General features: G+C 42.4%; 1 protein-coding gene across 1 annotated transcript; it reads left to right on the plus strand.

Moving 5' to 3' along the window:
• Positions 1–7,766: 7,766 nt before the first annotated feature.
• Positions 7,767–17,383, plus strand: mcl1 (MCL1 apoptosis regulator, BCL2 family member). Its single transcript, XM_062965208.1, has 4 exons — positions 7,767–7,826; positions 9,709–10,585; positions 15,092–15,339; positions 15,837–17,383. The coding sequence occupies exons 1-4, from the start codon at positions 7,767–7,769 to the stop codon at positions 15,951–15,953; spliced, it is 1,302 nt and encodes a 433-aa protein (XP_062821278.1). The 3' UTR covers positions 15,954–17,383.
• Positions 17,384–18,047: the final 664 nt, after the last annotated feature.

The following is an 18,047-nucleotide window of genomic DNA, read 5'->3' on the forward strand; positions in this document are numbered from 1 at the left end:
GGTGCCATGCCAAAAGATCTCGGCCGGCATTTGGAAATAATAGACATTGACAAAATTACAGTCTGCCAACTGCAAAAGGCCACCCTGCTGGGATCTCCACGCATCATCCGAAAATACATCACACAGTCCTAGACACTTGGGAAGTGTTCGACTTGTGATTTTGTGAAACGAAATCCAGCATATCTATCTTGTTTGCTGTGTCATACAACGTCGTTGTGTCAATAATAATAATAATAATAATAATAATAATAATAATAATATAGTTTGTAGTGCAGTTTTCTTGTACTGATTCTTTGTCTGCTATGCTTTGACAATAATAATAATAATACTTTATTTTTAGACCACCCTCTCTCCCCAGAGGGACTCAGGGCGGTTAACATACATATAAACGGCAAACATTCAATGCCACAATTTCTTCATTAATATCAAAAGTATAAAATCTGTTATCTGTTGGAGGCCAGTGTGAATGTTGTAATTAATCCCCTTGATTAGCATTAATGGTCTTGCAAGCTTCATAATAAAAATAATAAAAATATAACTTTATTTATACACCGTTCTATCTCACCAAAGGGACTCAGGGCGGTTTCCAACATGAGTGCAAAACAACATACAATAACTTAACATAGCAAAATAAACACATTGTTAAAACATGACAAAAACAATTCAGTTAAAATAAGCAATCACATTCAGACCCTTCATGTCCTGGCTTCTTCCTGCCTAGGGGAATCATTTGTTCAGAGGCGTCTGCTGTCCCTGATTGACTCATGTCTGGAATTCCTCTGTTTTCAGAGTGGTGTTGTTTATTTACTGTCCCGATTTTAGAGTTTTTTAACACAGGCAGCCAGATTATGTTCATTTTCGTGGTTTCCTCCTTTCTGTTGAAATTGTCCACATGCTTGTGGATTTCAATGTTTTTTTCTCCCACCTTGGACCTTCTACAGATATATAAACCTGCCCTGCTTAGCTTTTCCAATATACCTCACAACCTCTGAGGATGCCTGCCATAGATGTGGGCAAAACGTCAGGAGAGAATGCTTCTAGAACATGGCCATACAGCCTGGAAAACACACAACAACCCAACTTTCCCAGTGTTTCTTTAGCTGGAAATCGAAGCTCTTGAAAGAAGCTCGGCCTCTTCTTAAGCCTTTCCTGTCCAGCAAAGTCAACAGGGATATTTTTCCGAGCAGGCTGTTTTGAAAAAACAAACCTCTCCCTGTTTGCTTTTAAGGTTTAATTGCTGTTTTCTTCTTAACCAGGTGCCTGACACTTGGCTATTAAACCCAGAGCGCATTGTGACATCACTTTTTGGCTGATTCGGGACATTGAATGATGGGTGGAGGTAGGAAGAGGAGGAGGAGAAGTGCTCAAAAAAGTGGGTGAAAACTTTAGGATACAAGAGCAGAGGGACAGATTCGCTCAGGCATAGGATCGTTTTAAGATGGGACCAAGCGTGGATCGCCAGTGAACCCTTTAGGGCTTGTTTTTTTGGCATCTGGAGCCCTTTGGGATCGAACTCTATAATAATAATAATAATAATAATAATAAGAAGAAGAAGAAGAAGAAGGAAACCAACGAAACCATTGATCATATCCTCAGCTGCTGTAAGAAAATCGCACAGATAGACTACAAACAGAGGCACAACTATGTGGCCCAAATGATTCATTGGAACTTATACCTCAAGTACCACCTCCCAGCAGGAAAGAACTGGTGGGATCACAAACCTGCAAAAGTATTGGAAAATGAGCACGCAAAGATACTGTTTGACTTCCGAATCCAGACTGATAAAGTTCTGGAACACTACACACCAGACATCACAGTTGTGGAAAAGAAAAAAGGTTTGGATCATTGATGTCGCCATCCCAGGTGACAGTCGCATAGACGAAAAACAACAGGAAAAACTCAGCTGCTATCAGGACCTCAAGATTGAACTTCAAAGACTCTGGCAGAAAGCAGTACAGGTGGTCGCGGTGGTGATGGGCACATTGGGTGCCGTGCCAAAAGATCTCAGCCGGCATTTGGAAACAATAGACATTGACAAAATTACGATCTGCCAACTGCAAAAGGCCACCCGACTGGGATCTGCACGCATCATCCGAAAATACGTCACACAGTCCTAGACACTTGGGAAGTGTTCGACTTGTGGTTTTGTGAAACGAAATCCAGCATATCTATCTGTGTCATAATAAAATAATAATAATAATAATAATAATATAAAATAATATTTTCTCCTCAATGTAACAGAAAACCATACAACAACTTAAAGCCATACAACTGTTAGACATAATGCAGTCAATCTCAATCTCAATCTCTCTCTCTCTCTCTCTCTCTCTCTCTCTCTATATATATATATATATATATATACACAGGATATATATAAATGTAATGTGCATAATTAGGACTGAGCCCCTGGTGACGCAGCATGTTAAAGTGCTGAGCTGCTTAACTTGTAGATCAAAAGGTCGCAGGTTCGAATCCGGGGAGCAGAGTGAGCACCCGCTGTTAGCCCCAGCTTCTGCCAACCTAGCAGTTCGAAAACATGCAAATGTGAGTAGATCAATAGGTACTATTCCGGAGGGAAGGTAATTGCGCTCCATGCAGTCATGCCAGTGGCCATATGACTTTGAAGGTGTCTACGGACAACGCTGGCTCTTGGGCTTAGAAATGGAGATGAGCACCCACACCCAGAGATGGACACAACTGGACATAATATCAGAGGAAAACATTTACCTTTACTATCCTTATTGATCAAACTCTATTCTCCAAAATACTCTGCAATTGCCCTCAACTCCTACATTTCTGCACAGTCTTTGAAGCAGCCTTTTCCTATATCATTACTCGTTTTTTCCCATTTAATAGGACCACCAGACAGGCCTCCTCTGACTTGGGTACTAAGGCACCAGATCTTATCTGATCTTGCAAGTCAAGCAGACCTGGTTTAGGACTTGGATGGAAGTCCTAACCAAGGAAGACCAGGCTCTTGGTGAAGAAAATCCCATGAAACTCATAGAGTCAGGAAGAAGGGAGGAGGTTATCTCAGAAAGGCTCTGTTTATTGTCTTTCTGAACAGGAAGTCTCTTTCCGATCTGCTGAGTCCTCGCCCAAAAATAACTCCAATGGAATGCTTTGTCTAGAAGCATCAGATCTACCTCCAGGCTGAAAAAGCTGTGAATCAGAGGGCTTTTAAAAGGGGGAAGGGAAGCCGAGTGGAATTCCTGATCCCTTGGTGTATTTTCCTCTCCTTACAGCTCAAGGTAGTTATAATAATAATAATGATGATGATGATGATGATGATGATGATAATAATAAGCAGTCAAAGAAGAAGAACATGCCCTGGCAGAATATGGAAAGCAAAGTGAAGAACCTGCTTTGATTGAAGTCAAAAATCAGAAACTCCCCAAAGCACAGCAGACAAAAAAAACAGTACAAGAAAGCCGCACTACAAACTAGAGCTGACAGCTGGCACAACAAAACATTGCATGGAAAGTTCCTTGACAAAACTGAAGGAAAAGCTGACAAGGAGAAGACCTGGCTCTGGCTCACGAATGGGACCCTGAAGAAGGAGACAGAAGGCCTGATCCTTGCAGCCCAGGAGCAAGACATCAGGACAAAGGCAATTCAGGCCAAGATCGAAAAATCAGCTGATGACCCAAAATGCAGACTGTGCAAGGAAACCGACGAAACCATTGATCATATCCTCAGCTGCTGTAAGAAAATCGCACAGACAGACTACAAACAGAGGCACAACTATGTGGCCCAAATGAGTCATTGGAACTTATGCCTCACGTACCACCTCCCAGCAGCAAAGAACTGGTGGGATCACAAACCTGCAAAAGTCTTGGAAAATGAGCACGCAAAGATACTGTGGGACTTCCGAATCCAGACTGAGAAAGTTCTGGAACACAACACACCAGACCTCACAGTTGTGGAAAAGAAAAAGGTTTGGATCATTGATGTTGCCATCCCAGGTGACAGTCGCATTGACGAAAAACAACAGGAAAAACTCAGCCGCTATCAGGACCTCAAGATTGAACTGCAAAGACTCTGGCAGAAACCAGTGCAGGTGGTCCCGGTGGTGATGGGCACACTGGGTGCCATGCCAAAGATCTCAGCCGGCATTTGGAAATAATAGGCATTGACAAAATTACGATCTGCCAGCTGCAAAAGGCCACCCTGCTGGGATCTGCAGCATCATCCGAAAATACATCACACAGTCCTAGACACTTGGGAAGTGTTTGACTTGTGATTTTGTGATACGAAATCCAGCATGTCTATCTTGTTTGCTGTTTCATAATAATAATAATATGTAATATGAAATCCAGCATACCTATCTTGTTTGCTGTGTCATAAATAATAATAATAATAATAATAATAATAATAATAATAATTATTATTATTATTATTATTATTATTTGTGATATGAAATCCAGCATACCTATCTTGTTTGCTGTGTCATAATAAAATAATAATAATAATAATAATAATAATAATAATAATAATTTGTGATATGAAATCCAGCATACCTATCTTGTTTGCTGTGTCATACAATAAATAATAATAATAATAATAATAATAATAATAATAATTTGTGATATGAAATCCAGCATACCTATCTTGTTTGCTGTGTCATACAATAAATAATAATAATAATCTATACACATAGGTAAAGTTAAAGGTTTTCCCCTGACGTTAAGTCCAGTCGTGTCCGACTCTGGGGTTTGGTGCTCATCTCCATTTCTAAGCCCAAGCGCCGGCGTTGTCCGTAGACACCTCCAAGGTCATGTGGCCGGCATGACTGCATGGAGAGCCGTTACCTTCGCGTTGGAGCAGTACCTATTGATCTACTCACATTTGCATTTTTTCAAACTGCTAAGTAGGCAGAAGCTGGGCCTAACAGCAGGAGCTCACCCTGCTCCCCGGATTTCGGTCAGCAAGTTCAGCAGCTCAGCGATTTAACTTACCGCACCACTGAGGACTCATCTCTTAATTTCAGGGGAAACCTTTACCTTTACTGGGGGGAAACAGACCTTCCTTTCTGGGAGTTGTAGTTCACCAACAACCAGGGAAACTGACCTCCACTGATGATGGACCTGGACCAAACTTGGCACACAGAACCCCCAGGACTCACTCAACCTACTGGAGTGGTTTGGAAGGACTGGCTCACCATAGTGGGAGTTGTAGTTCACCCTACAGCCAGAGAGCACACTGAACCCCAAGGGAGAGCGTGAGTCCAAGGTAATTTCAGCCTTGCCTTTCTGCATCATTCAATCTAATCTCCTGTACAATTTGTTCTGGACTGTAAATGGGTTTGCCTTGCCTCCGCACCCAGCACAATGATACCACTGGGCCAAAGATCAACTAGGTAAGGTAAAGGTAAAGGTTTTCCCCTTATAGATCAACCATAAGTATGGATACTTTGCACTCTTTGCCCAGATTCTTCTCTGAGTCATTTGCCCAGATTGTCCCAGAATCGTTTTATGAGTTATTCTATAGGTTCTATTCATCAATCCCAGGATCGGGAGGAGATTGTGCATCCGGCCTGGAATGTTCTCATCATACCAATGTCATGATGAATCGTCCTCTCCGGATTCAGTGATCGAATCCCTCTTTTGCAGGACTTGAAAAACGATATTTTTGGAGCAAGTTCTGAGTGCATGACTGTCTCACCTTGGGCCAAAACAGAAATATGGATTTAGATAAACGTGAAGGTTTTCCCCTGACATTAAGTCCAGTTGTGCCTGACTCTGGGGGTTGGTGCTCATCTCTATTTCTAAGCCAAAGAGCCGGCGTTGTCCGTAGACACCTCCAAGGTCATGTGGCCGGCATGACTGCATGAAGCACCGTTACCTTCCCGCCGGAGCAGTACCTATTGCTCTACTCACACTCTGGGGGTTGGTGCTCATCTCCATTTCTAAGCCAAAGAGCCAGCGTTGTCCGTAGACACCTCCAAGGTCATGTGGCCGGCATGACTGCATGAAGCGCCGTTACCTTCCCGCCGGAGCAGTACCTATTGCTCTACTCACACTCTGGGGGTTGGTGCTCATCTCCATTTCTAAGCCAAAGAGCCAGCGTTGTCCGTAGACACCTCCAAGGTCATGTGGCCGGCATGACTGCATGAAGCGCCGTTACCTTCCCGCCGGAGCAGTACCTATTGCTCTACTCACACTCTGGGGGTTGGTGCTCATCTCCATTTCTAAGCCAAAGAGCCGGCGTTGTCCGTAGACACCTCCAAGGTCATGTGGCCGGCATGACTGCATGGAACGCCGTTACCTTCCCGCCAGAGCGGTACCTATTGATCTACTCACATTTGCATGTTTTCAAACTGCTAGGTTGGCAGAAGCTGGAGCTAACAGCAGGCGCTCACTCTGCTCCCTGGATTTGAACCTTGGACCTTTCGGTCTGCAAGTTCAGCAGCTCAGCGCTTTAACACACTCAGCCACCGGAGGCTCCAATATATTGTATATACATATAATATTGATATTAATACACTATTATAATTGTATATTTCTATTACATGTAATATTACTAATAATATTGCAATATAGACGTATAGTACAATATAATAATATATAATGCTTATATAGTGCTTATATTGTGCTATACTTATAATATATATTATATGTATATATACAGTAGAGTTTCACTTATCCAACACTCGCTTATCCAACATTCTGGATTATCCAACGCATTTTTGTAGTCAATGTTTTCAATACATCGTGATATTTTGGTGCTAAATTCATAAATGCAGTAATTACTACGTAGCATTACTGCGTATTGAACTACTTTTTCTGTCCAATTTGTTGTATAACATGATGTTTTGGTGCTTCATTTGTAAAATCATAACCTAATTTGATGTTTAATAGGCTTTTCCTTAATCGGGGTTGTTGTATGTCTTTTGGGCTGTGTGGCCATGTTCTAGAAGTATTCTCTCCTGACGTTTCGCCCACATCTATGGCAGGCATCCTCAGAGGTTGTGAGGTATCCTCAGAGGTTGTGAGGTATTTTCCTTAATCCCTCCTTATTATCCAAGATATTCACTTATCCAGCATTCTGCCGGCCTGTTTATGTTGGATAAGTGAGACTCTACTGTACTAGATTGGATTCTTGGGGCTGATGGGGCACTCAATTACTTATTAATCGCCTTCCATCCAAGATGCTCTAGGCGATTTACAAGATAAAATTGTAAAGGATAAAAATACATACATACAAATATTGATAAAATTCCATGCAAAATCTATATTTATTTATTGTGTTGTCAAAGGCTTTCATGGCTGGGATCATGAAAATGAACAAAATCTGGCTACCAGTATTTAAAAAAACTCTAAAATCAGAACAGTAGATGGGAAGCAACACTCTGAGGGCAGAGGAGCCCCAAGGACGGCTAATGACTCTGAACAAAGGATGCCCCCCAGGCAAGAGAAAACCTTTCCAATGCTAATTAGGGTGATTAATTGCAACATTAACACTGGCTTCCAACTGACAAAGGACTCTTGTCACACTCCGGACTCTCCACAGATATATATTTACCTTCCTTGCCTAGTTTATCCATGCCTCACAACCTCTGAGGATGCCTGCCATAGATGTGGGTGAAACGTCAGGAGAGAATACTTCTGGAACATGGCCACACAGCCCGAAAGACATACAACAACCTAATGTGTTGAATGTATATATAGTAGTTGCAACTGGGTTGGTGCATCCTCACTGTAGAATTAATGCAGTTTGACCCCACTTCAACATGCCTAGGCCTCCTTGAGGACTAGCAACTTAACATGCGTCTTTCAGAACCTGTCCGGTGTCATCGGTGGGGAATGCGGACGGAGAGGACTTATGTAATCAGATTACATAATGTGGTTTGCTTATTTTCAAAAACAACCATTATTATTATTAACAGAGCAGCCAAGGGAGGAAAAACCCTTCCAGGCCAAATATGGAAACGGGAACAAAAGGCTGGGAAGAATTCCAAGAATCCATTCAGTGATGTCAACAGTGAAGGAAAGACTGCAAAAACAGCCTTGGGGGGGCCTTTCTGGTTGAATTACTGTGGAATCCTAGAGTTGAAAGAGACCCCAAAGGCTATCCAGTCCAACCTTATTCTGCCAGGCAGGAAAAGCACAATCTAATCCCCCCCAACAGATGGCCGTCCAGCCTCTGTTTAAAAGCCTCCAAAGACCTTCTACCAATGAGTTCCACCGCTGAACCGCTCTCAGAGTTAATGCAGTTTAACAGCCATGGCTCAAGGCAATAGCATCCTGGGAGTTGTAGTTTTACAAGGCCTTTCGCCTTCTCTGCCTTCACCAAACGACAACTTCCAGGATCTCATAGCCTTGAGCCACAACTGTTAAGGCAGTATCAAACCGCATTGTTTTAACCTCCCTCGGCCTTCACTCTGCATTCCTCTAGCCCCATTCCTTCCTAGAACTGCTAGGTTGGCAAAAGCTGGGGCTGACAACGGGAGCTCACCCCGCTCCGCAGATTCAAACTGCCAGCCTTTCCATCAGCAAGCTCCATAGCTCAGTAGTTTAACTTACTGTGCCACCGTGGCCCCTATTAATATATTAATATGTTATATACAGTAGAGTCTCACTTATCCAACATAAACGGGGCGGCAGAAGCTTGGATAAGCGAATATCTTGGATAATAAGGAGAGATTAAGGAAAGGCCTATTAAACATCAAATTAGGTTATGATTTTACAAATTAAGCACCAAAACATCATGTTATACAACAAATTTGATAGAAAAAGTAGTTCAATACATAGTAATGCTATGTAGTAATTACTGTACAGTAGAGTCTCACTTATCCAACACTCGCTTATCCAATATTCTGGATTATCCAATGCATTTTTGTAGTCAATGTTTTCAATACATCGTGATATTTTGGTGCTAAATTCATAAATACAGTAATTACTACATAGCATTACTGCGTATTGAACTTTTTCTGTCAAATTTGTTGTCTAACATTATGTTTTGGTGCTTAACTTGTAAAATCATAATCTAATTTGATGTTTAATAGGCTTTTCCTTAATGTCTCCTTATTATCCAATATATTTGCTTATCCAACATTCTGCCAGCCCATTTATGTTGGATAAGTGAGACTACTGTATTGAAAATATTGACTACAAAAATGCGTTGGATAATCCAGAACGTTGGATAAGCGAGTGTTGGATAAGTTAGACTGTACTGTGCATATATACAAATATAATATATAGAAATATTAACATTGTAATGATATATAGTAGAGTCTCACTTATCGAAGCTAAACGGGCTGGCAGAATGTTGGATAAGCGAATATGTTGGATAATAAGGAGGGATTAAGGAAAAGCCTATTAAACATCAAATTAGGTTATGATTTTACAAATTAAACACCAAAACATCATGTTATACAACAAATTTGACAGAAAAAGTAATTCAATACGCAGTAATGTTATGTAGTAATTACTGTATTTACGAATTTAGCACCAAAATATCACGATGTATTGAAAACATTGACTACAAAAATGCCCTGGATAATCCAGAACGTTGGATAAGTGAGACTCTACTGTATTAATATATTATGATTAATAATTATATATTCACATTCAAGATATATTTCTATATATTCCTCTGGATGCCAAGATTATTGTTCCAAATCTAGGGAATTCCACGGTTCCTCCTGGAAGTTCCCAGATCTATGGAGAAAACGCCTTCCTTTTAACCACGCCCCCGCCTCCTTAGCCACGCCCCTCACGTTGCCAACTTGGCGAGATCCTTTCCCCTCTCCCTCCTCCCCGCCCGGAAACTGGGCGTGGTTTCCTTTTTTTGTGCGTGCGCGTTGACGTCACGCCGGAGGCCATATATAAGACCCGGCCGTTGGCGGCGCCACTCCCCTCTCCACAGCGACGCGACGAGACGGAAGACCTCGCTGAGGAGAAGGCCGCCATGTTTAACAAGAAATCGATGGTGCTGGTTTGCGGGGGCGCCCCGAGCATGGCCCCGAACACGCCGGCCTCACCTGGAGCCGGCGGAGGCGTCGGAGAAAGTAGCGGCGGGAATAATAACGACGGCGGCGGCGTCTCGGTTCCGAAGGCCTCAGGTCTTTTCTCAGAGAGGCCGCGCCCTCTGATTGGCGGGGGGCCTCGCGCCGGACCCCTGAGGGCGCTGATTGGCCCCTGGGAGGGGTCTCAGCGGGCGCTGATTGGCTGCGACGCTGAGGGAGAAGGAGAGCAACCAAAATGGCGCCCGGCCTCCCTGCCGCTGCCTGAAGGGGAGCTCGACGGCTGCGAGGAAGCCGAGGAGGAGGAGGCCGCGACGGTGCCGTCTTCCACCCCCTCGCCGGACAAAGAGATGGCGGAGGAGGAAGGAGAGAAAGGGAAAGGAGGGCCCCCTCTCTTCCCGGACCACCTGCGGAAGACGACGCTGGAAGTGGTAGGCCGCTACCTGCGCGAGGCCGCCGACGAGGCCGGGTCCAAAGGCACCGGGCCCAAGTTCTCCTTCCAAGGCTTGCTGGGGCGCTTCGGGAGCAGCCCCAACGAGGCGGAGGTGGCGCGCGCGCTGGAGACGCTGCGCCGGGTGGGCGAGAGCCTCCGGGAGAAGCACCTGCTGGCCTTCCAAGGTGAGCCAAGGACTCTGGTAGGCAAGAGAGGCTGTTGGAATGTTATATCAGGCCTGGGCCAACTTCGGCCCCCCCTCCAGGGGTTTGGGACTTCAGAACAACTGGAGGGGAGGGCCTCTTGTAGACAAGAGAGGCTGTTGGAATGTTATATCAGGCCTGGGCCAACTTCGGCCCTCCCTCCAGAGGTTTGGGACTTCAGAACACCTGGAGGGGAGGGCCTCTTGTAGGCAAGAGAGGCTGTTGGAATGTTATATCAGGCCTGGGCCAACTTCGGCCCTCCCTCCAGGGGTTTTGGACTTCAGAACACCTGGAAGGAGTGCCTCTTGTAGGCAAGAGGAGCTGTTGGAATGGTTATCAGACATGAGCCAACTTCGGCCCTCCCTCCAGGGGTTTGGGACTTCAGAACACCTGGAAGGAGGGCCTCTTGTAGGTAAGAGAGGCTGTTGGAATGGTTATATCAGGCCTGGGCCAACTTCGGCCCTCCCTCCAGAGGTTTGGGACTTCAGAACACCTGGAGGGCCGAAGTTGACCCATGCCTGCACTAGAACAATAACAGTGGAGGAATCTCTATATCAAATGCATAAATGAGAGCGATTCTTTTTCATATACAGTAGAGTCTCACTTATCCAAGCTAAACGGGCCAGCAGAAGTTTGGATAAGCGAATATCTTGGATAATAAGGAGGGATTAAGGAAAAGCCTATTAAACATCAAAGTAGGTTATGATTTTACAAATTAAGCACCAAAACATCATGTTATACAACAAATTTGACAAAAAATAGTTCAGTATGCAGTAATGTTATGTTGTAATTACTGTATTTACGAATTTAGCACTAAAATATCACGATATATTGCAAACCTTGACTACAAAAATGGCTTGGATAATCCAGAGGCTTGGATAATCCAGAGGCTTGGATAAGTGAGACTCTACTGTACATAGTATACATGTAATATTAATAATATTATGATGTAATACAATGAAATAATTATAATTCGCTATTATAATTGTATATTTATATTACATGCAATATTACTAATATTATTGCAATGTAGTTGTATAATGTAATATATTGTATGTATATATACTTGTAAACTGCCCTGAGTCCCCTTCGGGGTGAGAAGGGCGGGACATAAATGTTGCTAATAAATAAATGTTGTTGAAGGCTTTCATTGCCGGAATCACTGGGTTGCTGTGAGAGTTCCGGGCTGTCTGGCCATGTTCCAAAAGCATTTTCTCAAATGGATAAAGCCTATTATTTGAGAACACAGAAATGCTGGACCATTCTAACAACTACCATGTCAGAGTACACAGAAAAGCCACTGAAATTCACAAGCATGTGGGCAATTTCAACAGAAAGGAGGGAACAATGAAAATGAACAAAATCTGACTACCAGGCATCCCTAGAAGTTGTGAGGTATATTGTAAGCTAGGTCAGTGAGGTTTATATATCTGTAGAATAATGTCCAGGGTGGGAGAAAGAACTCTTTGTCTGCTGGAGGCAAGTGTGAATGTTGCCATTGGCCAGCTTGATTATCAATGAATTGCCTTGCAGATTCAAAGCCTGGCTGCTTCATGCCTGAGAGAATCCTTTCTTTGGAGGTGTTAGCTGGCTCTGATTGTTTCCTGTCTGGAATTCTCCTGTCTTCTGAGTGTTGCTCTTTGTTTACTATCCTGATTTTAGAGGGTTTTTTTTTTAATACTGGGAGCCAGATTTTGTTCATTTTCATGGTTTCCTCCTTTCTGTTGAAATTGTCCACATGATTGTGGATTTCAATGGCTTCTCTGCATTGTCTGACGTGGTCCAGCACAGAAATGCTGGACCACTCTAGCAACCACCATGTCAGACTATACAGTGGCCATTAAATGCTAATCAAGCTGGCCATTTGCAAGGCAAAATTACAGTAGCCCCTGATGATCTTAAAAACCTACTTTAAAAGCCTACCTGAATAAAAAGGTTTTAACCTGCTGCTGGAAGAACAGCAGGGAGGGGGCCATTCTGGCTTCCTTGGGCAGGGAGAGCCATAAATAATTCACACACATGGACATATTTTATATGTATAGATAGATAAATATATTTAATATGCTCAGATATTTCCCTCTTGTAAATATTTGAAAATTTAGCTGTGATATATACTGTTCCATTATCCAGGTGGATATATGTAGGGGGTAAAATATTATGTATTTCCCTTTTGTGTATATAGGAAATTATATCTGTATGCCATATATGTATGTATATGTATGCATAATTCATACATATGGGCTTATTTCATATGGACAGATAGTTCTTTCCATGTATACATCTGAGATATATATGTGTGTGTACATAAGATAAATACCTGAATAATTTATATGTGGTGTATACACAGACATACAGCATCTGCCTGTTTCTTACACACACACACACACGTGTATATATGGTCAAAATTATAAAACAGTACTATAAATCTGAGTAATGCATGCTTAAAAAAGATTTGGTGGTGTGATGTTTCTATTCAGTTGTTTTAGTGACCTCAATTGAAAAGTTTCAGTATTGTATTTTTATAGGTGTTTGGTGAGGATGGGGAGGAATGGCAGCCATTTCTTGTAGCTGTGAGGAGTTTTAAGGGGTTGAATATATGTCCCTTGAGGGAGTCTGCACCCTTTATACCTCTCCTCCCAAACTGCAACCAACAAAAGTTTTTAAAATGCTCAGAGTGGTGTTTTCTGTGTAGAAGAAGGTTCCCTGGTTTTGTGTGAACGGGGACCCTAAAAAGAGGAGCTATAGAAAGGACCACACAGAAAAACATGGCAAAAGCAACAACAACATTGTGGTGACTTGGTTGGCTTACTAGAGGTATCATGGCAGGGTGTTGTTCAGGGTTTTGCTATGTAATTGGTCACTTGGCTCTTCCTTTTCCCCCCACAATGGGGACTGAAAGTAGTTAGTAAACACAGCAGTATACACAAACCCCTTATAGAAATATTGTCACTTCAATGTAGGAAGGATACATTGTTAAATTTCTATTTTTAATACTCTGTTGATACCCTTCAAAGGCCCAACCCACTAAATGTATTTATAAGGTGTTGGGATCCCAAGGTCTCTGTTGGACAGATCTATGTGGTAGGATAGGATCCTTCATAACCCAGATTAGTGGCATTTATGTATATGGTCCTGACTTCTTACAAACAAAAGTCAAGATCAGCAGAAACGAAACTGAACTTTGTCTTCCAAATCATGGGGGTGGGGGAAACTTTGCCTGCGGAAAATATCCTTTGATGGGAGATTAGGCCTAGCGGTTGCTCACATCCTGCTCTGCCTGGCAAGTGAACAGAAACTCACTGCAGACTGGTGACAGATTAGCTAGCACTTGCTTATGAACAAATGAATTCCTAAGTTGCTGTAAAGCAGAGTTTTCTACTTGATAGTCCTTTTCAGATGAGTACATTATCATGTCACCAGAATTCAAAATGAAGAGTTGTAGAGTAGCTTTAAAAATGAACCAACAGTATTTTGGGTTATCTTAAGAGTAATGTAATATAGTGATGAAAGATGCTAAACTGAAGAAAGAAGGACAGATTACTGTACTAAAAAACAATCTTTTGAAGACGAGCCTGCACTTTAGCAATTGAAGCAGAGCCTCCTTTGAAAGCACAAAGAGAAAATTGGTAAAGTTAACTTAAGCTGTAGATATAGAATCCTTTCACACTCTAACAAAGGTCAAACACATCTGAGGATCCCAGGTTAGAACCACTGGCTTAACACATATTTCAATCCCGAGGAGAGGGGACACCATCTGCATGGGGGATTTGTTCATTGGACCGTGCCCTAATCTCCCATGCAAGTAAAATAATACTTCAGTTCACAATAAACGGGCATCAAACAGAAAATGCCAGGTGTCCATGAGAGGAAGAGGCAGTTACCAATCTTACTGTAAACATATGCTGGGAGAGAATCAAACTAATATGACAGGTTAGCCCTGCTGAGCTAATATGCCAGGTTATGGCAGAGCTGCTGAGACCTTTGGCAGCTTAGATTATTAAGAAAAGATTTTTGACATGTGCAGTACTTATTTTAGGAGGAGTATTCCTTGAAGTCAGGAGTGGTATTTATTTCCCAGGTTAGAGAAAGCTTAAGATTTGGCTCACTTGGTTCCATGGGAACCTATTGCAGCAGACAGAATGTTTTCTTGTTGGCTTCAAGCCTTATGAATAGTTGCGTCGCTTGACTCAAATAAACTGCTTTGGGCAACTCCCTAAAGTAATGCTAACTTCCTTGTTCCTGAGTCTCAGAAACAGTTTGAGGTAACTTTTTTCATGTCAGAATTGTTACTGTTTCAAAATTCTTACACAAGGGTATTGAATAATTGCAACAGAATTTGGTTACAGTTTAAATATTTCCCAATCTGTGTTTTGTTTGAAAGGGCAATAGTGCTTATTTCAATCATGTTTCAGTAGAATAATATTTTCTCTTCCATGATCTGTGCTTTTAGAGCATATGCTTAACATGTCCCCTCCTCTTCTTATTCAGGAATGCTTAGAAAGTTGGAAATAAAGAAAGAAGAGGACTTGGCGTCTGTGGCAGAAGTGACAACAGAGGTCTTCAGAGATGGCATAATAAACTGGGGCCGCATTGTGACTCTCATCTCTTTTGGTGCCTTTGTTGCCAAACACCTGAAGAGCATAAACCAAGAGAATGCTATCAACACTTTAATAGAAATTATCACTGATGTGCTGGTGACGGACAAGAGAGAATGGCTATTGAAACATAATGCCTGGGTAAGTAAGCAATCCTTTCCTTTTGTAACTCTTTCAAAGTTGCATAGCCCAGGGGGTTCCTGGAAGTGATTGTCTGGGCTCTAAAATAAATGGTTCAGCTAAATCATCACCTGTTTTGCCAAGCATGTGGAAAGCATGGTTAAAATCTTCAAAGTGTATGAACTTTCAGGGCACCTTCCCATGAAACTGATGAGTGTGCACACCTTCCATCTTTTAGTGCCAGTAGCCATTGCATGAAGAAATACATTTCAGTAGGTTTTGCAAAAAGTGTTGTAAAGTCTGTGTGATCACTAATATACGGAGCAGAGAAAAGCTGTTAAGTCTTCTGTCCAGCTCCCCCTTATACCTTCTCAGGTCAATCAGAAATGTCTATATCCTTGCTCTGCATGGTTGTTGGATCTAGTATGTGGTCCATCCTTGTGATTGTGAAAGTGTCTTGAATGCCACTGGTGCCATAGGCACTTGAAAAGAATTAATCCTTCGCTTCTTTTTTCCAGGAGGGATTTGTTCAGTTCTTCCATGTAGAGGACATAGAAGGTGGCATCAGGAATGTTCTGGTGGCTTTTGCCAGTGTGGCTGGAATAGGGGCAGGCTTGGCCTACATGATCCGGTGAGCCCAAAAGCCATTCCCTCACTTGGACAAATCCTGTTCCTGCTGCAACTAGAAAACTGAGCTGTTCTTTGAAAGTTGATGGGAGGCTAAAACACCTGGAATTCCCATGGAAGGGGTTGGCTTGAACTGGCAGGTATACAACATAAACCAACGAGAATGTCTTTGCAGAGACCTCTCTGATGAAGAAACATGCACTCTGCTCCCTCAGAAGCGCCATAATGAGAAGCTATGAGTGCTCCAGGGCAGGCTTGGTTGTGGACTCAATCCAGGCCTGGTCATGAGAGAAAGAATCTTGGTCCAGTGAACTGCATTGGTCAGTTGCCGCTCTTGACAGCCTGTTCCTGTTTTTTTAACAAAAAGTTCTCCTTTTCTCTGAAGAAGGAAGTGTTTTGAATTGTTGGGACTTTTCTACTTCATATTTTATTTTGATTCCTCCTTTCTTTATAACATCATTTTTGTGGCTGAATTTATACTTTTCTCCAAGAAAGAAAAAAAAAGAAGACAGAAAATAGAATGACTCCTGTAAGTTGGCTGCTGGAGACACAGCCTACGCATACAGTGATGCTAAATCCCATGAGTGGATCTGAGACAGGCTTGTAGATGTCAGTTTCTCGAAGGGCTTCAGTTTGTCGAATCCAGAGTTAAAGTTGTCTTGCTGTTGGGCTAGGTTGTTTTTTAGTCTATGCCGTACTGTTAACTTTGCGTATTAGGCATATGTGGTGGAAGATGGTGCTCTGGTCAGAACTGTTTGTTTACATTCACTTTAATAAAACAATTCACAGGTTTTCTGGTGGGTCTCTTCTATTGAGGCGGAGACATGCACTCATCGAGTCTTTTGTGGTCAAATAATTGTAGCCTGATAAGCCACTCAAGGCCTAAGCATGGTCTCCTTCCCCTGCTCTTTTTACTGGTAGTAACTAAAAACTCCAGGGCACCTGTTAATAGAAACGTCACAAGGACTTGGATTGTGTTTTTATGAAGAAGCAGGCAGATACAGAGACTGCAAAATGTTCTTTCAGAGGTTATCATTGCTTGTTCCAGGAATGAAAAACCGTGGCCCTCCACATATTTATGGGCTTAAGCATCCTATCAGTCAGTCCCAAGCAGTCATGGATAATAGGCAGGAGAGCCCCAGGTTCCTTATTCCCCCCTGACTTATGCCCTTCTGGTTCCCATGTTGTTTTCCTTCTCTGTAAGTTGTAGGATTAGCTCTGCATAGTTCATGTAACATGACTGGTTGTTGTAGCTAACAAGTTCCATTCATTTCAGTAGTTGTGTTTTGACCTATGCCAACAATTTTACTTTCTCCTGTATAACTTAAGAAAAAGAATGAAGAGGTGGAGGAGGGAACATTCCACTAGCAAATGTCCATTATGTGATGCATTAAAAAACCGACAGTGTTCAGATTCCTAACACTGTTTTTTTCAAAGAGTTGATGTGTGTTTTGAGTGTTTTGCTATGGATAAGATGAGCTAATACTACTTTAAACATGTATGAGCATTTTCCAGATTGTGGCAGGCACAAACCTGGCATTTGTTTATTTGGGTGCTGCCTAACATTGTGCAAAGCTTTTCCCTGGAAGTGATGCAAATCTGCCATTTTGCAAATTTCCATTTTGAAGCATGGATGCAGTGTATATCAAAAGTGGTTTCCCAGCAACCTCTGGGACAGCTTCTCTCTCATAACAGGAAATCTTTGTCAAACGAGGAAGAGTTGCTCTAAATAACTGTTAAACCCAACCCCTTTGCTTGCTTGTGCTTTTCAAATGGCGATCCCAGCTTTTCATAAGTTAGCGTTTCTTTTATTGAATTGCACTTGGCAAAAGCTCACAAAGACACATTTGCTTTTAGGGACAGCTGGAAAAAAAAACTGGGCAAAGACACAGTCTAGATCCATCTTTCTCTAGCTAGCTACTTTCTGGTGTTTTGAACCTACCAGCCCATAGTATCCTTGTCCAAGCAGAGGTAAATGACCTGCTCAAATTACAAGCTTCAGCCCGCAGAAGGGTTTCTTCCAAAGGAATCCACAGCTTGCTTCCGGGGATTTGGCTAGAAAACAGGCCCATTCCATGCCAGGAAGGTGTCATCCAGTTCTT

This window comes from Anolis carolinensis, unplaced genomic scaffold (assembly GCF_035594765.1).
Source record: "Anolis carolinensis isolate JA03-04 unplaced genomic scaffold, rAnoCar3.1.pri scaffold_14, whole genome shotgun sequence".
In the NCBI taxonomy this organism is placed as follows: domain Eukaryota; kingdom Metazoa; phylum Chordata; class Lepidosauria; order Squamata; family Dactyloidae; genus Anolis; species Anolis carolinensis.